General features: G+C 38.0%; 1 protein-coding gene across 1 annotated transcript in view; it reads left to right on the top strand.

Annotated features, from left to right (window-relative positions):
- Positions 1-23,394, top strand: part of cdc40.S (cell division cycle 40 S homeolog) — a 43,811-nt gene extending 20,417 nt beyond the window's left edge. The window contains 11 exon segments of the mRNA NM_001094228.1: positions 4,844-4,983; positions 7,041-7,137; positions 7,875-8,014; positions 10,300-10,374; positions 10,934-10,979; positions 14,477-14,578; positions 15,298-15,413; positions 16,837-16,970; positions 18,709-18,785; positions 21,114-21,258; positions 22,654-23,394. Coding sequence (NP_001087697.1) covers positions 4,844-4,983; positions 7,041-7,137; positions 7,875-8,014; positions 10,300-10,374; positions 10,934-10,979; positions 14,477-14,578; positions 15,298-15,413; positions 16,837-16,970; positions 18,709-18,785; positions 21,114-21,258; positions 22,654-22,831 — 1,250 coding nt within the window. The 3' untranslated portion in view covers positions 22,832-23,394.

The raw sequence follows: 23,394 nt of genomic DNA, 5'->3' as shown, positions 1-23,394 counted from the left end.
CAGTAGAACGGAAAGCCAAACTTTAACTGAAAAGTTGCCTATATCGTTCAACTGTGCATACGTCTGCCCTGGGAAATTCGAAGAAAGAAGACACCGGAAAAGAGGATCACTCCATGGTGCTCACTGGTATAACCACTGCTGATATGAGCACCGGCCTGGGGTTTCAGGTAAGTCAATACAATCACTTGGGGGTGCCTAACATTTGGCACCCCCAAGTACAGGATGCCTTTCCTTCTCCTTTAAGTGAGTTATTGAGTCATGGCTCCTTTGATCATGACGGGGGCGTGTCCTGCATGGCGACGGAGTAAGACATGCTAACCAAGAGCTCCGCTATAATTGTATCCTGAAAACCTCCTGAGCCCTTATAAATAGGTAATTTAAGAACACTTTTGGATTCCTAAATACTCTCAGAATGGGGAAATACAGACCAAGACTGAAAACCATGGAGCATTTTGCCAAAAAAAGTGATCAGCCCACCGATACTCCACCGCGGTGATGATGACGATGCAGATCCGCCCGAGTTACAACAACCAGATCCGGTGGGTCCAAATACTCCTGTCGGCAATTGCCGAATCCCGTGCAGCACTGTCTACACAAATTGAGGAGCTGAAGGTAGACTTCTCGCTGCTGCGGGTGGATGTCCAAACGATCCGTGAAAGGCAGAGGGAAATGGAGGGTAGGATCTCCAACCTAGAGGATGCGCAAGGCCCGGTTCCAGACCAACTCAACAGTCTGACGCAGCAGAACTACTCAAGCATTATGAAAATAGACAGCGCCGCAATAATATTCAAATCGTTTGGCTGCCTGAAAGCGCTGAGGGGGATAACCCGGTAACTTTTATTGAAACATGGCTCCACGACCAGTTTGGGCCAGAAATCCTCTCACATTGTGTGCTTGGGAGACCCCCTAGGCCTGGTGCCCCACAAGGCCCTTTTTGCTGCTCCTATTAAACTACCGGGACAGGGATGCCATACTGAACGCAGCAAGAAATAAAGCTGAGCTACAACATGACGGTGCTAAAAGCATGCTACCCGGATTACTCCACGGCTCTGTAAAAGAAAAGCAGCACCTTTGTCACGGTAAAGATACGGTTGAGAGATCTACAGTATAAATATGCTGTACTATATCCGGCCAAGCTCAAGATTGTAGAAGGCACCCAGTCGCATTTTTTCAATACTACAGAAGAAGCTGCATCCTGGCTTGACGGCAGACACCAGCCAGACCCACGCAATAGCCCCAGGCATTAACTACTGAAGGTTTGTTCCTAAACATCTGGATCCGTTTTGGTGTTATTCCAACGCCACTCAATGAGCAGTTGTGAGATATTTGGGCTTCTAGTACTGCTCAAACCAGTGGAGACTTAACTTTGGACTCGAGGAAACGCCACTTGATCTTTGGGGCTTGGAATACACCCCACAGTTGGTATTTAAGGGTAATAGGTCTACCTAGTTCTAAGGATTGACCGGGAGGGAGGGCTAATAAACATTAGCCCTCCCTCCCATTGTACTGTATTAGAAATGGATGGTTAACCTTTTTTCCCCCACCCATTGGGCCACCTTAGTCTAGGGCTATTACATCCTGTATGACTATGCCTATTCGCTTTACCAAATTTAAAATATGGAGTCCGTGGATATAATTTCCTGGAATGCCAGAGGCCTCAATTCCAAGATTAAAAGGGGCCTGGTATTCCAATAGCTCAAAAAATAGAATCGCACCTGGTTCTCCTTCAGGAGACACCCCTCACAGGTGGCTGCCTTCTAGCCTTGAAAAAAGCATGGGGTGCAAGAGTGTACCACGCTGAACTCTCAAATTACTTTAGAGGGGTGGCGATACTAGTAAGCAAAAAAGCAAATGTCGCTATACTAGAGTTACATACGGATCGACTCGGCAGATATATTGTTATGCAAAGTTCTGTGAGGCAACAATTACTTAACATGGTGTGTGTGTATTTGCCACCACCGGCTGATATTACTGTACTAGATGAGGTCATGGGAAAAATATTGAACATGGATCCATCCCCCACGCTGCTTATGGATGATCTTAACATGGTTTTAAAACCAGAACTAAACTGTTGCCCCCCAGGAAACCCGGCCCAACCCCCTTACTTTACTGGTGCCACACTTATAACTTTGTTGACATTTGGAGACAGGCCCATCCATCAGGGGAAGTGTATTCCTGTTATTTAGCCACCCATAGGACGGCGTCACGTATAGATCTAGCGCTGGCAACGCCACTGTTGCAACCTAAAATCACTAATGCCGTATACCTCCTGGGGGGTATATCAGATCATGCCGCGCTTTCCTTATCCATCAGAACAAATCAAAACCATACTACACCGTAAGATATCCCCCTCCTTTACGCTGAGCAGAGGTACAAGGCAGGGTTGTCCCTTGTCCCCATATTTATTTGCCATTGCCATAGAACCATTAGCCGGCCTGATTCGTAATGACCCAGACATCCTTGGCTGGAAAGTGGACTCACTAGATGAGAAAATTTCCCTCTACGCAGATGACACCCTAATCTATATGAAAGATACACACCAGTCACTTAATAAAATGCTGCAGGTTGTCGATTTATTTGGGAAAGCATCGGGTCTCACAGTTAATTGGTCCAAATCCACACTTCTGCATATGGGCACATCCTTGCAAAGACCGCTAAGTCAAACACAGGCACTATCGCAGGTGGATCAATTTAAGTACCTGGGAATGGTCATTCACCCGGATCTCTCTCAATTTATAGCCTTAAAAATAGATCCAGTAATAGCTGACATCTGCCATAAGTTTTCACTGTGGTCCCCACTTCCACTCAACCTAATAGGCAGAGTTAATATGATAAAAATTATTATCTTGCCTAAACTGTTGTATATGTTTCAGAATGCACCTACTGTAATGCTGGCGGCACTGTTTTCTAGGCTGGACTCGATGGTGTCATCATTTGTATTGGCAAACAAACAGCCTATAAAACTAGCAATACTAACCGCACCTAAGGAGCTTGGGGGCCTAGCCCTGCCACATTTCTTTATATACTACTTAGCATCTCAACTCACACGTGGCAGGGTGGCTCAACCCCTCGACAGAGGACACTGCCAGCATAACTGCTGCCGCAGTGGCAGGATCTTTCGAATCACTAGCTATTTTGCCATTTCGTGGCATCACCCAAAACCATTTTCCACCTTTCGTACAGGTATACTCGCCTGGAAAAAAACTTTGGCTTTAAACAAACCTAGCACCCCCCAAATATCGCCCAACATACCACTTTGGCTAAATCCATCCCTGCCACATTTACAAACAGTACCAGACCCACAGTTATGGGCAACATATAAAGTCAAATATTTGGGCCAGCTATACAAAAACCAGACATTGAAGTAATTTACAGAATTATCCCAGGAGTATCAATTACCGCGCACCATGTTTTACCAGTACCTCCAGGTCCGGCATGCCCTGAATGTCCAATTCCCATGCCTTGGAGACTCTGCTTAAGGCACCTGAAAAGAGGAAAAGATTGTCCAAAGTATACAACCTGCTAAACTCTAAAAGAGGTAACCCATACGCAAAGTGTATGCAAGACATCCCTACTTTGGACTTAGATGACTGGGATGACATAACAGAAACCTTTGTTCCTACAGTAATTAGTAGTGTGGATAGGCTTACACAGCATATGACGATCCATAGATTGTACTACACACCAGTGCGTTTGCATAATATGGGATTGTCCCCAGATAATTTGTGTTATAAATGTGGTCTAGACCCAGGTACCTTTATGCATGTTTTTTGGTCCTGTACGGTGATCAATGCCTATTGGGAGAATGTGGCTATGTATTTGCAAACCTACTTGGACTTTCCTCCGGTCAAATCGCCAGAATTTTTTTCCTACGATAACACTATGGGAAAAAATTGATTCATGAGGCATTGTATAGACTGACCTACATGAGTAGAGGATGTCCAGAAAAATTTGCTAAAATTTGGGATGCATGGACTACGTGTCAAGAAACCACCACAGAGATGGACTAACTCACCTGGTATAGCATAAAATACCGGACTGGCCAATGGGTGGCCCAACCACCATTCCCCCCTACCCCCACCAACCAACCACTCTACATTTCCCCCCCTTTTTTATTTTCCTTCCAATAATATAATTTGTTTTATTGTTAAATGCAAAAATAAAGACTTTTAAAAAAAAAATGTTTAGGCATACATGAGCCAAGCAGTCAGGCAGCTAAATATCCCAGTCTCATAGCAGCTACCTTGCTGCAAGTTTGTTTGTCAGGAAAGATCTATACTTATCTATGTGGACACCGTACAGCCAAGGGGGGTAGGAAATGTAACCATGTTCTCTGCTAAGATTTATTGCGGGTGCCTTTTCTGGGAAATGCCAGTAGAAACAGATGAGGACAGTGTGATGACTGAACAGTGAACAACAGGAATACAACAGTGAGCTATTCACCTCTCCCTGCTGTATGACAAAGCCACATTTTTGTCATGAGAAAACAACAAAGCTGTCTTAATTTTTGGCATTTTCCTTGAATAGCAAATAGACTGCAGTGTTTCCATTTAGCTGATCGTGAAGAATTAAAGCTTTTTTTGTCTGTCACAACAGTGCAGAAATCTACATTTCTTTTTATTAAGGCTAACAGTATCTCTAAGCATTATACTTCCCATAAAAAGTAGTCACTGCCAACAGTTTGAAATCTGCAGCTTTACCTTGAAAAAGCAGAATATAGGTAGATAAACAGTATTGGCATCAGGGACAAAGTAGGATTACACTGCATGCTATTTAATTCAACTGTGATGAAAACAGAAAAGTTAACCTTCTGGTAGTTTAAATAATAATTGCATCATTTCAGGTTTAACAGTATTTGAATCCACACAGAAGAAATCTGACAAAAGGAAGAAAGTAAAAGGAAGCGATGCCTCAAACATAGACGGTTTTCTTGGCCCTTGGGCAAAATATATTGATGAAAAGGATGTTGCAAAACCTTCAGAGGTAAACTTGTGTGAGCTGGTTTTTAAACAAAGTATAGCTATGGGACCTGTTATTCAGAATGCACAGGACCTGGGGTTTTGCCGGAAATCTTTACTTAATTTGGATGTTCGTACCTTAAGTCTACTATAAAATCATGTAAGCATTAAATAAACCCAGTAGGTTGGGTTTGCTTCCAATAAGGATTAATTATAGCTTAGTTTGAATCAATTATAAGATACTATTTTATTATTAGCTTCAGAAATAAACGATGTTGCTGTATCCCTCAGAGAGGAGGGGGGAGATAACAGAAAATTTATATAGTGTAGTAATTTCAATGTTAAGTAAAATACACCCACAGTGTCCTCCAAACCTTACTAAAACACTTTTTTTACTGTGATGCAAAAAGAACATACACTTGTGTATTAAATTAACTTATTCACCATGTGTGTTCAATTATAGCTTTTTCACCCTTATTTTAAACAAGAAGAAAAGAGAACAAACAGGGGTGGGTGGGTCCGTAACTAAGGGATAGTGAGGTTAGCAACACAAATCCGGATTGTTGCTTTCCGGTGATATTATATACTCACAAGAAGTGAGTTTCAACTAGGGAATTTGTGTAGTAATTTCAATATTAAGTAAATACACCCACAAAACCTTACTAAAACACTTTTTTACTATGATGCAAAAAAGAACATACACTTGTGTGTTAACTTATTCACCATGTGTGTTCAATTATAGCTTTTTCACCCTTATTTTAAACAGGAAGAAAAGAGAACAGACAGGGGTGGGTGGGTCCGTAACTAAGGGATAGTGAGGTTAGCAACACAAATCCGGATTGTTGCTTTCCGGTGGTATTATATACTCACAAGAAGTGTTTTAGTAAGGTTTGGAGGACACTGTGGGTGTATTTATATTGAAACTACTACATTAATTCCCTAGTTGAAACTCACTCCTTGTGAGTATATAAATCACCTGAAAGCAACAATCCGTATTTGTGTTGCTAACCTCACTATCCCTTGGTTACGGACCCACCCACCCCTGTTTGTTCTCTTTTCTTCCTGTTTAAAATAAGGGTGAAAAAGCTATAATTGAACACACATGGTGAATAAGTTAATTTAATACACAAGTGTATGTTCTTTTTGCATCACAGTAAAAAAGTGTTTTAGTAATGTTTGGAGGACACTGTGGGTGTATTTTACTTAACATTGAAATTACTACACTGTATAAATTTTCTGTTATCTCCCCCCTCCTCTCTGAGGGATACAGCAACGTCGTTTAGGAGGAGGGCCCTAAAAGAAGTTGCTGGATTTTGGGGGAACTTCAATCCCGGATTCGTTTTTTACATTTGGACTTACTATTTTATTATTACAGAGAAAAAAGGAAATTGTTTTTAAAAATATGGGTTATTGGATAAAATGGAGTCTATGGGAGATGGCCTTTCCTTAAAGGAGAATTCAACCCTAAAGTTAAAAAAACAAAAACCCTACCCTACATAGACCCCCTCCTCCCCCAGTGTTACCCGGGGCAAATGCCCCTAATGTTTTACTTACCCCTCAGTGCAGATTCAGGCATCGGAGTTCACAGGCACCATCTTCTTCTCTTCAGAAATCTTTGGAATGAGACCGGCGTGGTGGCGCATGCGCAGTTGGAGCAATTTTCCACTTCACAACATCTGCGCATGCGCTGAAACTCACGAAAATTGCCGAAGCACTGGTCTCATTACGAAGATTGCCGAAGTAGCTGAAGATGGTGCCTGAATCTGCACCAAGGGGTAAGTAAAACGTTAGGTGCATTTGCCCAGGGTAACAGGCCGGGGGAGGAGGGAGGGGGCATCTATGCAGGGTAGGGGGTTTTTTAACTTTAGGATTGAATTCTCCCTTAAGTCAGAGCTTTCTGAATAACGTGTTTACAGATAACATACCTTTGCTGGTATAAGTCATGGCTAAGGCACATAGGTTAAAAAAAAATTTCTGGGAAACACTACAAGAAGCACACAACACATTGTTTGAACAGTAAACTAAATTTCTTGTCATAGTCTTTAGCATTAATTAACATATTAATTATTTTTATACCTATAGGAAGAGCAGAAGGAGTTGGACGAAATAACAGCGAAAAGGCAGAAGAGGGGAAAACAGGAGGAGGATAAGCCTGCAGAAGAGAAGACCATTTTACATGGTATGCCACTCGGAAATTATTTAATTATTTTGTCAGTTTTCAAAAGCCTGCTTTCAACAGTGCACCAGCCACTCTTGTGTAATTACTATTCAAAAATTTGAATATTTCTATGCAAGATTTCCCCTAGCTTTAAAAGCTACATGAGCACATTCTACACCTTCCTGTTTACTAGGCAGAGCTTGCTTGCTGCCATATTTATTTTCCCCCTGCCCTTTTGAACGTGGCAGAAATATGCATATCCACACCTCCAGTAGTGGTCCAGAAATTGTCCTGTTGATCAAATTCTCGATTCCGAAGATATCTGGAATGTGGAAGATATCTGTTGGATATTTTGTTACTCGGCTCTTGAACCATTTTTAGTATGCAGTTAAATACAACTTGTTTTGCACTCGCAGAGCTTAGCCAAATAATGAATTTGCATTGACAATGCTTTGACATATAGGCCAGTTACAATGATACAACTATCGATTTGTGTTTTCCTTGGTGCTTATGAAGTGTCCCCATGAAGGTAAATACATTCAGTTAATAGCACACCTGCACACTTAAATAATAATTAAAAGCTCTCGCTGTGTAATTATTACATTATTTATATCCAGACATCTTCAGTACTTTTGTGTTTTTTAGGAGGTAAATGACCTAAGACTGTTTTGTAGTGCAAGGTGCATGTGGTTCTTGGAAAATATAAATAATGTGCAGACATGTATTTCATGTTACTGAACTTACTTATTTTTCCATAGTTAAAGAAATGTACGACTATCAAGGAAGATCTTATCTTCATATTCCTCAAGATATCGATGTTAACTTGCGATCATCAGAACTCCCAGAAAAGTGCTACCTTCCAAAGAAACAGATACACGTCTGGTCTGGGCATACTAAGGTAAATGTTTGGAAACTGCTAAATAATGTGGGCACTGATTTTTGTGTGTTTTTTTTTTCTTCTGAAATCATGATCTTGAGTATTGACATGGTGCCACTGGGTAACCTTTTTTAAAAGTTTTATAGCAAAGCATTACTGAATGGTATGTCAGCAATATTTTTACTTACTCAAATCAAAAGTTTCTGCAGCATGTAGAGTTGCCCATAATTACTACAGAATTTCAGTATAAGTATTAAACTAATTTGTATGGAATGATTCACTAAGCTGTAGTGTCACTAAAAAAAGTGATATAAGACTAGTAATTCAATTTTAGAAAATCATGAAAACAATAACACGCAGCTGTGGCTCTGCGAAGAGAAGGCCATGCATTACAGTGCAGCATGTTGGTGGTGGTAGAGTTATGTTGTGGGATGCTTTTATTTGGCTGAGAGTGAGCAACTTGTCAAGTGGGCAAGAGCCAGACATAGGGCAAGTCTAAAAAATATAAAAAGGCAAGAAATGTGTACACTCCGACACTTTTAACAGATCTCCTTACATTAGACAAAGATGCTTATTTCATGCAACTGGTTTATATTAGCCATTCAAAAAGGTAACACTGCACAGGAGAATACAAGGCCTGTGTTTATTCAGAGGTAATACTATTTGGCAAATTCACTAAAGGACGAAGTGCCTAACGCTGGCGTAAATTCGCTAGTGTTACTTCACACCCTTGCGCCTGGCGAATTTGAGCAACGGACGTAACTATGCAAATTCACTGACTTGCGCATTTTTCTGAACGCTACCTTTTACGCCAGACTTCCTTCGCCACCTCAGACCAGGCGAAGTGCAATAGAGTAGATCGGGATTGCTTCAAAAAAAGTTAAAAAATTTTCTAAGTCCCAAAAAACGCTGGCGTTTTTTCTTTTTTTATGGGTGATAGGCTGAAAAAGATCGAAAATTGTTTTGGGGCTACCCTCCTTCCCCCCTACATTTCCTAACTCATGGCACCTTAACTATACAGTGGGCACATGTGTAGGGCAAAATAAAAAATGTATTTGCTGTTTTGAAGGTTTCCCAGGCTTCAACTACTATGTAGTGATGCTACATATACCTCCATTGTAACTTCATTTTGGCGCTAGCGTAACTTCGCTTTGCTTGGCGAATTAACACAAGTGCAACTTCGCAACCTTACGCTTCCCCTGAGCGCAACTTCGGATTTTAGTGAATTTGCGTAGCACTGTGGAAAATACGCCTGGCAAAGTGTGGCGAAGCAGACACTGGCGCAACTACGAATCTTAGTGAATTTGCCCCTATGTTTCTTGCCTTAAAACGTTGGGTGTTGCCGAAGAACAAGCTATATAACTTCTAGAAGAAAACCTTTTTCAGTCTACCAGACACTTGCGTAGCAGAGGTTCGGCTTTCAGCAGGACAGTGACACTAAACACACTACTACAGCTACACTGGAATGGTATAAAACCAATAACCTGTGTCAATACGTGATTTCCCGCCCCCCCTCCTTAGCCTAACCGATCTTGCACATTTTTTTTCAAAAAGAATGGCCAAAAACTTCCAGATGTACCAAGCTGATAGAGAATTACTGTAACTTCTAACTGTTACTGAAGCTTGAGGTGGTCCTACCAAGCATTGACTTAGATGGATGAATTCATATCATGGATGCACAGAATCCCAGATTTGTTTTGCAATTCAGCCAAATTACAGTACCTATATTTGGCTAAATCTTAGTGGCATGCCATTAAGAGCCGAACCCTAAATATCACATGATTTTTGACTGCTGGATAACTGAATGTTTCTTACATTTTGCATGATGCAATTTCTTCTTTTTTTGCCCATTTAATATGCAAATTGGGGATCCCATTCAGTTGAGGATTCAGCTGAATATTTTGTGCTGTTAAGTCTTAAAATTGTGGATTCTGTATATCTACAATACATAAGTAGGCAACAAAATATAATAATTAAAAAAAAATACACTGTCAAAACTGTATAAATACATTTTTATATAATTCAATTAAAAGCAGGGCGGTCCAACTGGAGACCTGTGTGGCCTCCAAAGGTTTTTTTTATGGCCCTCAGTCTGCTTAGAAGCTTCATAGAATTCACTGTATGACCTAATCATTTAAATTAAATACAGCCCTCTATCATGCTGTATAAGATATAACTGGCCCACTACTAAGCTGGAGAGCACTGATATAAAGGGTTAAGGATCTGTACAAAGTAATATATTCCAATGTCATACAACTGTTTTCAGTTTTTCAATATTAAGTGTTTATGACATCTTTGGTTTGCAGGGTGTCAGTGCTGTGCGGTTGTTTCCAGATTCTGGCCATTTGCTGCTATCTTGTTCCATGGACTGCAAGATTAAGGTGAGCATTTTTCTTTAGAAAATGCACGTGTAAACTTGAAATATAAAGATGACACATTACTTTTTAATGCTTGCAGAACCATTTAAAGAAAGTGAACGTTTATGTGACTGCTCTTTTATAATGAAACATCCATGTTCTGAAAAAAGCTTTCTGTGAATATTATTATTGTTAGCCTCTAAAGATCTTAACTTTTCACCATCTTTGTTATATTTCATGTCAGATGTTACGTTAAATCTTAAGACTTACAGCAGAATACAACACCTTTACTTATGGATAAATTATTCCTAAAGGCTTGTTCTATTAGTACAATGTAATTTAGTTATTCTGTCATATAGGGCTGTACAGTGCTGAATGAACCTTCATACATTTGAACAATGGGTGTAAGCCAAACAGCAACAATGCTGTGCCACTCCTGGGTAAATTAATAAAATCATTTAAAAATACCCCTCGGGCATTTTGTATTTTATTTATTTTAATTGTATTTTATGGAATTTTTCTTGTCTGATATAACTACATTTTGTAAAGTACAGCTCTGTCTTATTTTTATTTTTCTAAATAGCTCTGGGAGGTGTACAAAGACCGAAGATGCTTACGCACATTTATAGGTACAGTGCTGAACTGTCTTTTCTAAACATAGCGTGAACTTTTAGAATATGTTCAAAGTTAGGCCTTTATAAAGTTGTTGTATTGTGTATGCATATGAATTGACTTTGAGTTGCTTGGATTGTCTCTTAATGGCATGTGATTAATGTACAAGACTGTAAAAAATTGCTTTTGCTCCCAAAGCTATAAAATGGCACGTCCATCTTCCACACTTTACAGATTGTGGTATCATATTTAATAACTAACACATGTCAGCACTTTATGTACATCATGGGAAACAAAGTATCCAATATTATGTTATCCACTGACCTGTTCAAGTTTTTTATTGTACAATTGTACACATGACCCTTTTGAGGAATTCTATGAAGAGAGAAAAGAACCCCAATTGCCTCTCACTCGTTCAGCAGTTCCTCAATTATTAGATTACCTATTAAGTGTTTTTGTGATTGTCAAATGGCAACCACTGACTATTTAAAGTAAAGTACTTAATTTTAAACAAATAAATTATATTAAAGTGCAAGTGCAATATAATTCATTCTATTAATTATAATATAACTAAAGATTGATAAATACTTAATTAATTACTTTCACACAAATTAATGACCTTATGATACAATGTGTGGTCTGGTACGTTGGTTTTGCATCCACAATCAATCTGATCAAAGATTTAATAAAGTGCTTCAAGTGCTGATATGATTGCTATTAAATGGCAATTACCAAAAATTCATCATTGCTTCGAAGTTAATTTATTGTAAAGTGCTTAACGGTGCTAAGTAATAAATATTGATAAATATTGATAAATAGGTAAAAATACAATAGTTGATATAGTGAGGACCACAATTAATGGGATAAATTACTTTTAAAAAATACACATGATGCTCAGGTTAAAAAGTTTTAGCAAGAAAAGGAAAATTAGAAGAGGTGGAGTTGTCCCAAAACTACTACCTAATTGTTTGCTATCCCTGGGACACCGCCTTGACAAAGCTATTAATGCGAAACGCGCGTCGGCGTTCGGATTCCTCTTTTAAACTTATTTTTAGAAGGATTTGAGTCTATTGGGCTAATGGAATAGAAGGGGTGGGGAAGATACTCACTTCAACCAGTGCTCGGTAATCTCTCTTTTCTCTGCTACTAAAGTCACAAGAGCCCGTGGATTTGTGGTTTTTTTAGGGTTATTCAGCTCTTTTTCAGAATAGGATTTAGATTAATTACAAGACCACAGTCCCGGATACTCTGCCTCCTTTGTCTTTGTGGTGTCCCAGGGATAGCAAACAATTAGGTAGTAGTTTTGGGACAACTCCACCTCTTCTAATTTTCCTTTTCTTGCTAAAACTTTTAACCTGAGCATCATGTGTATTTTTTAAAAGTAATTTATCCCATTAATTGTGGTCCTCACTATATCAACTATTGTATTTTTACCTATTTATCAATATTTATTACTTAGCACTGTTAAGCACTTTACAATAAATTAACTTCGAAGCAATGATGAATTTTTGGTAATTGCCATTTAATAGCAATCATATCAGCACTTGAAGCACTTTATTAAATCTTTGATCAGATTGATTGTGGATGCAAAACCAACGTACCAGACCACACATTGTATCATAAGGTCATTAATTTGTGTGAAAGTAATTAATTAAGTATTTATCAATCTTTAGTTATATTATAATTAATAGAATGAATTATATTGCACTTGCACTTTAATATAATTTATTTGTTTAAAATTAAGTACTTTACTTTAAATAGTCAGTGGTTGCCATTTGACAATCACAAAAACACTTAATAGGTAATCTAATAATTGAGGAACTGCTGAACGAGTGAGAGGCAATTGGGGTTCTTTTCTCTCTTCATAGAATTAATTGAAATTTACTGACTTAGGTCAGACCTCTGCCTCTGCCGTGGGACGAATTTAAGTTTTTTTTGGGATCACTTCGTTTTTGCGCCTTTTGAGGAATTGCCAGTTTTATTTAAACAACTGTTACCTGATGTATCTATTTAGTATAATATGCCTGGTAAGAGCTATAGTATATATGAATAGCTATATAAAACATTTTCCCATCTGATTATAACACTTTTGTGTATTATAAAAAGTGTTAAAGGGGATTTAATGACAAAAAAATAAAATCCAATTTTTACTTTCTTTAATGAAAAATAAATCTATCTCCAATGCACTTTAATTAAAAAATGTGTAAGTTTTTATTAGAAACCTGACTGTGAAATTCCCCCTTCAGGCGGTCCCTAACTGCTCTGCAGGAAAACGATCATACTTCAAAACGGCAAGGGGGAGGCCCCCCATCTTACCCATCTTGCTTCCCAGAACTCGAGCAGCTTTGTTTGTTTCCCTGTAGAGCAGCCGGCAACTGTGTAGAGATTTGTACCCGCAAATCCAGTGCAGTCTGCATATTCTGATTATTAATCAGTCTTGCTGTATTGGCTTCTATGGCAGATATTATTTGAATTGTGCAGTTTTGATAATTTATTACGATCCCTAAGGTTGACTTTCCACCTGTAGCCCAGACCACACTGAGCATGTGCGTGGTCTTGGTCTTTCAAAGATGTTTAACATAGTTAATGTTGACTCCCTGTGGCCAACTTTGAAAGCATAAATCATTTGTTTTATTAGTCTTGTGCTGCACTAAGTTCATATTTATGTTTAGTATGCAAAATACAGAATTTGTAGCATTATTCTATTTTAGACTTTCGTTTCCCTTTAATCTAAATCATTATTCTATTTTAGACTTTCATTTCCTTTTAATCTAAATCATTTGCACTCCATTTTGTTAAGCATTAAGATGGCCATAGACTGCAGATTTTATTTTCATTTAGGACGAACGATCATTCGTAGCAGTCTACTGAACTACAACTAACCATTCAGAATAAATAAAGTAGTAAAAATAACAAATCAGACAATGATCTGGCTGCTAAAAGCTGCTAACTCTGCCCTTCCAGCGAATTGACCTGTGTTTCATGGAGTCAGAAATTTGTCTGAAAATTGTCCAGATAACTGACAGGTTAGAAAATTGCATGTTGTCCTTTTCTAATGGGTCTCCATATCCCTGTATTAGCATCCAGCTGTTGGACATGGGGGGCCAAGCCATAAGATCTGCTCTGTTTGGTCATGTACAGGTATGGGATCCATTATCTGCAAACCTGTTATCCAGAAATCTCCAAATTACAGAATGTCTCCCATAGACTCCATTAATATTGTGCTTGATCCCAACTAAGATATAATTAATCCTTAGTGGAAGCAAAACCAGCCTATTAAGGTATGAAAATATTAATTACGGAAAGGTCCATTATCCGGTAAACACCATGTCCCAAACATTCTGGATAACAGGTCTCATACCTGTACATGGATGACTTTAATCATTTTGTTATTTTGCTCTTAGAATTACATAATCCTTTATAATGGATAAAATCCATTTTAAAGGGATGCCTTTAAAGTAGTACAATTACCTTAACATGTAATTCTAATATGTTTTTTGTAATGGCAACTCAGGGCACAGTAAAGCTGTGAGAGACATATGTTTCAACAATGCTGGGACACAATTCTTAAGTGCTGCTTATGACCGGTATCTCAAGCTGTGGGACACAGAAACAGGTACATTCACTTTTTAAAACTCCTTTAGAAAAAATGCAATCACTTGTACCACTATAGTAGCCATAGCAACCAGCAAGATATTTGCTTTCGTTGTTCTACCTGCAGCTGGTGTTGCTCCGGAAGCGTAGTTTTCTAGTTTTATTAAATAAATCCTATGGCTATTTCAACAGTGTTCATTCTAATTTTTATATTTTGTTTTTGTGACATTTATTTAAGGAAACTTGTTTAAAATCACATGTGCATGTATCTGACAAAAGCTTATTTGCATTACTAAATGATATGGAGAAAGGGCATTTATTGTATAATTATAAACCGCACAGTTATAATTAACACTAAAGCTTTTTTATGCTCTGTCTGGTATGATGTACTAGTTGAAACACTTTCCAGCAGCTGGAGATCTTGATGTGCATCTGCCAGTAATAGATTACAGGAGTCTGCTTGGGTTGCAGAACAAAAGTGTGCAGCTAATTTTGTATTCATGCTTTGTTATTGATAGTCAAACGTTATTATGTAAACACTTTTACCCACTCACACTAGATAAATTCCTTTGACACTTCATTGTGCATTTTTGTTTTCAAAAAGACCCATGGTTAGCATTTATGCAGTAAGTGGCCTGCTGGAGCAAAAGTACAATTTGTGTAGGTTTAAATCATTTAAGCCTATAATGTTTGTTTGAATGGGGTTTTTGATAACTGCATTTCCTCTTTTGGCTTTTTTAGGACAGTGTATTTCTAGGTTTACAAATAAAAAAGTCCCATACTGTGTAAAATTCAATCCTGATGAAGATAAACAGAATCTATTTGTGGCTGGAATGTCTGATAAGAAGATTGTGCAGGTAAAACTTATGTTTTAAGAGTTCATAATCTTGATCACAAGCGCAGATCTTAAAGTTCTCTCTGAAGGTCAGGTGCCTAAATGGATATGTAGTAATGACTCTTTCAGGGTGAAGACACACAAAGCTACTAATAGCAGCTATTTGTCATGGCTACAAAATAGACAATAGTGATAATTGTCTAAGACCCAAAGTGTATTTAGGGTAGGGGCACACTAGGTGATTTGGTGCAATTTAGCCGCCTGACGACTAATCATCTTGTCTTTGCGGCGACCAAACTCCCCGAACGCCTTCCCTCTGTCTTGCGCCGGCTAAAATGAAAAATCGACTGTGCTGAAGACTGCACTTTGTTTTCCAATGTCTCCTTCCCTCTGTCTTGCGCCGGCTAAAATGATTTTCAAATACAGAACTGTAAAATTACATTAAAAATGTGCTTTTTAGAATGTCGACATCATTCTAAAAGTTCATTTTAAAAATCAATTTCCCTTCTACCAAAGGAGGCCAAAATCTCACTATTAAACAGACCCAGACATTATGGGATCTATTTATTCTGTAAAATATTCATCTGCGGTACTGGATTTGTTTCTAGTCACTTCTATGTAGAATTGGGGCTTCTGTGACTTTCAAATTTCTTTAAAATACAAACCCAGATACTGAGCGAATTATTCTATGCAAGTGCATATATATTCAAAAAAAGGTGTTTTAGGTTTCAAGTTTATGATTAGAAAAGCCACCAGACCATATCAAGGTAAAAACCCCGTATGGAGGTCCAAATTATTCTGCTCATAGTTTTTAAAGGGTAGTATCACCCTCCTTGTTTGACTTTTTTGAGAAAAGTGTATATTGACCAAAGCATTCAGTCGGCTGCCCTGAAACTCCAATATGTTTTCTGATATCTTTATACTGCATTTTAAATAAGAGAAAATGCACGTTTCAACCTGGTTCATTTACCTACCAATTTGCACGTAGACAGTGGGGCTCATTTATAAACACTGGGCAAATTTGCCCATGGGCAGTAACCTGTAGCAACCAATCAGTGACTGTTTTTTTTTTCTGGCAACTGCAGGTTGGACAATGAAAGCAAATATTTGATTGGTTGCTGTGGGTTACTGCCCAGATGCAAATTTGTCCAGTGTTTATAAATGAGCCCCACTGACTCATAGCAACCAACCAGTGATTATATTAGCTTTTTTTCTCCCTCTCCCACTGTCCTGGTGAAATTTGTCCATTGTTGGTAAATGAACCTCACTGAGTCAAGTCAATAGATATCAATTTTTACTGATTGTTTAATTAGTTATTCTGTTTAATGCTCTTACAAACATCCTACACAGTTTAGTCAGAAACTGCGTGGCTTCTTTGGTTATGTCCCAGAAAAGGGTAAAGGTCATATTGCAAAAAGAAAAAAAATCTGTCTTTAACATTTCAGTGGGATGTTCGAAGTGGAGAGATAGTCCAGGAGTATGACAGGCATCTGGGGGCTGTCAACACCATCACATTTGTGGATGAGAATAGGCGTTTTGTGAGCACCTCTGATGACAAAAGCTTGAGGGTGTGGGAGTGGTAAGTCCTATATCTATTCTTTCTAATCATTTACACACAATTGTATCAAATATGTACATTGTTTAATCATTGTATCTTTAATAGAATCTATTGGCTTATAAGGTTGTTGCATTTTCAGAATTGCAGTTTTTTACATGTTGCCATTCTTGTGTTGGAGGAGAGTAATGTTTGTATTTTTCTATAGCATATATTCTTTTCCAGCAGATGGTGTAAGCATGCATGCCTTTATTCCCAATGATATGTGTATTTTGATTATGCATGTGCCAGCTGGTGTTAAAAATGAATATCCAACATTTTTCTCCTTTTTTTAGCTTGAATGGCTGCCCCTACGGCTACATGATAGTCTATTTATAATATATTAAAAACAATGGGCATGCATGTGCATAACTTGAATGCTTTGTAATACATATGTGCTGAGTTTGTGATGTCACAACTTTTTGTGCAGTGTATGCACCCTATCCTCAGTGATTATAACCCATAGCAACCAATCACATATCTCACCAGTAAATGCTACCTGATTGGTTGCTATGGCTTACTAGACCAGTTGTAAACTTTGTACCTTCTATTGTATTATGCAGCTTATGTATCAGGGGAAGTATCCACTCATTTGGTGACCTTGCCACCGTGTATGGCCATCTTTATATTGCACCCTTTCACTTTAAAAGCTATATCCAGGCAATACCAGCTGTAGTCAAAAAGCCCCTTTCTGCCTGTCACAACTTTGGATAATATCAAAGGCAGCAGCAGCAGAGCATTAGCGTGAGTGTTTTTGCTGCAGTGTTCCTATTTTCCTCTTTTACTGCATTGTTCATTTATTATCAAAAGTGGTGATAGGCATTTTAGCTGTCGCTAACCACCAGCAGACAAATCTAGTTATAATTCTAGGCAGCTTTCTTTATATTCATTCATTATTAAAGTTGTTTGTGAATGTCATTTCTATTAGTATCTGTGTGTATTCTGATTACTGGCTCTGACTCCTGAAACAATGTTGCTTAAAAGTAGAGGAGTCGATCTGACTCCTGTTAAATTGTTTTTACAGTCAGACCCAGAGTACAGAGCAGTGGTTGTTCTTCATACAAATGCTACTTATAATTGCAACTACGTTTGCAAATAATTGTACAACATGTAAAGTTTTTAATTAATGAATACTTTAAAATAGCTTAGAATGGTATTTTATATTGTAAAGCATCAGTTGTTGGGTGGAAGACATTAAACACTCCAATACATAATATACAGTTGAGGCAGTGGACCCTGAGAACAGACACCCCCTTTTCCATCCGCAAGCAGGATACCTGAAGACTGTAAAAAGTTTGTGCATCATACAGATCTTAATTAGCTCAGAAATAATTGGCCCTGCTGAGTTTGCAACCATGTGTCCTCTAGTCAGAATGCCCCAAGCAGGAGAATTTTATTTGCAAGGCACTTGCAATATAGTGTTAAAACATCATCAAATCATGGTAGTATCACTTTAAAGGAGAAGGAAAGGCAATTTACCTTAGGGTTGCCAAAAGTTGGACACCCCAAGTGATTATACTCAGACTCATGTGCAGTAGAACAAAATAGCCTGCTTTTCATTAAAGTTCGGCTTTTCTCTCTGCTGTACATGTGCAGCCCAAAGAAGTGTCAGGTAAGTAAATATAATCACTTGGGGCTGCCTAACTTTTGGCACCCCCAAGTGTGATTTGCCATTTTGAGAAAATTAACCTTAGCACATTGTAAATCCTTTTGTTTGTTTTAGGGACATTCCTGTGGATTTTAAGTACATAGCAGAGCCAAGCATGCACTCCATGCCTGCTGTCACCTTATCACCAAATGGTAAGTCAGCTCAAGACACCTTGCCTTACCTCCGGTCTTTTTTTTTTATAGTTTTTAAATATGCTGCCTTCTTCCTACTCTTTCCACCTTTCAAATGGGGGTCACTGACCCCCATCCAAAAACAAATGCTCTGGAAGGCTACAAAAGTATTGTTGTTGCTGCTTTTTATGAATCCTCTTTCTATTCAGGCCTCTCCTATTCATATTCCAGTCTCTTATTCAAATCAGTGCATGGTTGCCAGGGTAATTTGAACCTTAGCAACCAGATGGCTGAAATTGCAAGCTGAATAAAAAGCTAAATAACTCAAAAACTGCAAATAAAAAATAAAACCCAATTGCAAATTGTCTCTGAATATCCCTCTGTACATCATACTAAAAGTTTATTGAAAGGTGAACAACTCCTTTAAGAGTTTGAGAGAAATCCTTATGCACAAGGTACAAGGCCAAAAGCCAGTATTGGATGGCCGTGATCTTCGTGACCTGGGGTTTTCTGGATAAAGGATCTTTCTGTAATTTGGAACTTTTCTAGTCTACTAGAAAACCATGTAAACATTAAATAAGCCCAAGGCTGTTTTGCTTCCAATAAGGATTAATTATATCTTAGTTTGGATCAAGTACAAGCTACTGTTGTATTATTAAAGAGAAGAAAGAAAATAATTTTTTAATAATTGGATTATTTGGATAAAATTAAGTCTATGGATGGCGTTTTCGTGATTCGGAGCTTTACGGATTACAGATTCTATACCTGTACTACTACTTTTGGCAGCCATACATAATAGCGTGTCCGCACATTTTAATTTCGACATGATCTTACATTTGTAATTGCTGCCGATGACAGTACTCGTGTTGAGATGTGTTAACAGGGAAGTCATTTATGAGATGTTTTCTTCTTCAAAACCCAAATCTCTGCCCACACCTGCATATAATTAAATCTCAAAATCCTCAATGATCAAATTCAGCCTCCTACACCAGTAGTTATCATTGTTACCCACTTAGACCTATTACCCAACATGACCCACTATAGCGGCCCTTCGCCAAACATGGAAGAAACTTTATAAAACCAGAAGATATCAGAGGGCGGGAAGAAGGCAAGAGTAGATAAGCCTATTGGCAGATTAATATGGTAAATGCTCTACCTTTCCTATACCTGCACTTGCATTTAAGCTTCTGAAAACCCATTTTCTTATATAGGGATTGTTACCATGTATGGTAGTGAAGAGGGTTAATGAAAATAAGTAGAAAATTACATAACTTTCCATGACACTTCATGTGTGCCTTGATTCATTGTAACTACTTGCGATTCTTCCTTTGAATATTCCAAGGGAATTGATGCTGTCCACAGTCTTGTCTCCAGCACAGAAAGTTTATTTGTTTGTGATCTATGATGAGGCTAAAAATAGCCTACTCTGTATTCCAGGCATTTTCACTGCAGTTTACAGATGCTAAATCACTGTAGATGATAATGGTACAATGTATTGGAGCTGTGACTGTCAGTCTGCATTTACTGTGATTTATACTCATCTTAGAACTACAGCATAACCAGAGGCAAATCCAAAATGAAGGCAGTGACAAACAAGCACTGAGATTTATGCATTAGTTATGGCTGTAAATAGTAATCTTTCTCTCTTCATTTACCTTCTGTATCTTGGCTAAGAATCTGGATCTGTCCCTGTTCTGAAGTCTAATGAAGGCTAGCCATATAATCAGCTTTTATAGATTATTAATAGAATATGATAGTTTTCCTGGAACATACATGATTTCCTATTCTTTTCTACCTATTGCATTTTCTATCAATTCTCTGTAAGCCCTTTATAAACTATTCTCTTGCTCTGAACAAATGGGAATGTTGTGTAAAATATATGCATAATCTGTTTTTACTCCAGCATTTATTATAACGCCTATGACATTGAGGAACATTACTTGTACGGTGCTGTAAATTAAAATTAAATTGCTTGCAAACTAAACTATAATACTGCATAATGAAAGCACCTGAAGGACTGGTTTTTGGATTTAATTCACAAGCTTTGAGTTTCAACTGCCAACTGATTGCTAGAACTTAATGGCCATATACCTATATGTACCATCGAAAAAATGTTTCAGTGGAGACTACACTACCCACAATGCTTTTCACTTTTTGTTATTCTGCAATTCACATGAATGGCATTGTAGTGTTAACTCTCAGGTTATTGTTTCAATTTATAAATAGTTTTAATGTCATTGAGAATTTTTAATTCATGTACACTGGAAATTTGCTTAGAATATGTATATTATAGGAAGGCACTAATCAAGCTCTGTTAGTAAAGACTGATCTCCTTTCATATATTCACAGGTAAATGGCTAGCCTGTCAGTCCATGGACAACCAGATTTTAATATTTGGAGCTCAAAACCGATTCAGACTGAATAAAAAGAAAATCTTCAAGGGCCATATGGTGGCAGGGTATGCCTGTCAAGTTGACTTTTCTCCAGATATGAAGTAAGTCATTTGTATCAGAAAGAGGCTAGAAGAGCAGGAAACCCCACCCTTTAAACTACATACCACCCTGAAGCAGAGGGTACAAAGAATTTATTCAAGTTATACATTTCTATGAAGTTAGAATCGGCACCGGGTAATCGATGCTAACGATTCAAATGTAATTGGTGATCCACTGAGTTGGCTGTGTCCAAATTCACTGTTCAGTATAAGTATAATCTCCTGTATACTCCAGAGAGCATGTGGCAGTGCATTAAAGGACAACTAAAATTGAATTAAGAAATAGGCTAGAGATGTTGTACATAATGTTTTTGGGCTTCTATACCAGCCCAAGGCAACCACAGTCCTTTTGCGGGGAAGATCTGTGTCTCCAAAGATGCATGTCACAGACACTTTCCAAGGTGCTGACCCCCTGTGACAAGCTTGAAGTCCAGGATCATTGCTGTTATTGAGAAGCTGAAACTTTAGGCTGGTGCAATAAGTTCATTATATAAAACATGGCATTTTTAGCTATATTCATTTTTAGGGTTTAATTCTCCTTTAAATCCTGCTCAAAATGGCTAGTAGACTATATTTCTGCATGGCAATTTGTAGTTAGAATCTTTCCATCAGAGAGATTATAGCAAATTTATATGTTGTGTGAGAGAATTCTATATCTCAAAGTAACCAAACTGCATTCCTTTAGCTGATTCTAAACAATTGCCAACATCTTCCTAAGGTGGCCATAGACGTAACGATTACGATCTTTCTTGGAAAAGGTATTTCCAAGAAAGATCGTTTGTTTTAATAACACGTGTAGAGCTGAATTGTCGGATATACAGGTAGAAACAATAAAATTCTACCTTTATCTCAGGATTCAGCACTATCAATGGGCGATGTTTGGATGCCTTCAAATGCACCCGATCAAAAATTTCAGTCCAGCCCGATCAACGAGCCGACTGATATCCAAGTCTTCTGCCAATATTGATAGGCTCTTTCCCACCATACACGCACCGAATTCCGTACGAAAATTTGTTTTGTATGATATTATCTGTGCGTCTATGGCCACCTTTACAGTAAGAGTGTTGGGTACTAGTTGGAATTGTAATAGCTTGTGTATTATTAGCAGTATTATATCCACTTTGCAATCTATATATGAAGTTTATGAGAACTGTGACATGTATACCCGTGCTTACATAATTATTCTTTTACATGGCCATGGAACTTCTGTCTTATTATATGCCATAGGGGGTTCATTATTCCTATATTTTATAGTACATCCATGTAAAAAAAACCTGATGCAGACTTATGTTTAATATTTTCCCCCAACACATGCACACATAGTATATACATATTTAATTGTGCCATTTTGTTATGTAAATGCTTTGACCGAAGCTGATCTTCCTATTCCATTTACAGCTATGTAGTGTCTGGAGATGCCGATGGAAAGCTGAACATCTGGGACTGGAAGACAACTAAACTGTACAGCAGACTGAAAGCACATGATAAAGTTTGCATAAGTGCTGTTTGGCACCCTCACGAAACATCCAAAGTAATAACATGTGGATGGGATGGCCTTATCAAACTATGGGACTAAGCAGAGTGAAAAAGAGTGCCATATAAATAATGGCAGGTTACCTTTGGACAAAAGTAGAATTGGCACCAGAAAAAGCACAATATCTGGATCACTTAACTGTGCCAATATGAATAAATGGTATAATGCAGTTGTGAGAGAACAATATTTTGTATATGTTGTTGCAGATTGCTTGCTGATTGGGTTATATTTTTTTCTACTGTTCAGGTGTTTTTTTTGTGGTTTAACAGTAATGGGTTAAACAGCAACTCAGAACGTGGCTATTCTGTTGCACGTTGGGTGGTTCCTGGGAGCTGTAGCTCTCTAACAGCAGATTCATGAACAAATTCTTTGTTCTCAAAAAATGTTTCCACCTAATGTATTTTCTGTATTATTTGCCCTGCAACCAGTATTCGCTTAAAGAGGCAGGATAAACTTATATGCACCCTTGTTTCATTTAAAACCATGGCGTATGTATGCCATGAGAGTGATTCATAGAAAACATTTGTAAAGCATCAGAGTTATTTATGTTCCATGTACATAGACCTTGTTTTTATGAGCCATAATAAAATTTTAATGACTTGTTA

This window comes from Xenopus laevis, chromosome 5S, assembly GCF_017654675.1.
Source record: "Xenopus laevis strain J_2021 chromosome 5S, Xenopus_laevis_v10.1, whole genome shotgun sequence".
In the NCBI taxonomy this organism is placed as follows: Eukaryota; Metazoa; Chordata; class Amphibia; order Anura; family Pipidae; genus Xenopus; species Xenopus laevis.
This window is presented reverse-complemented; position numbering and strand designations above follow the sequence as displayed.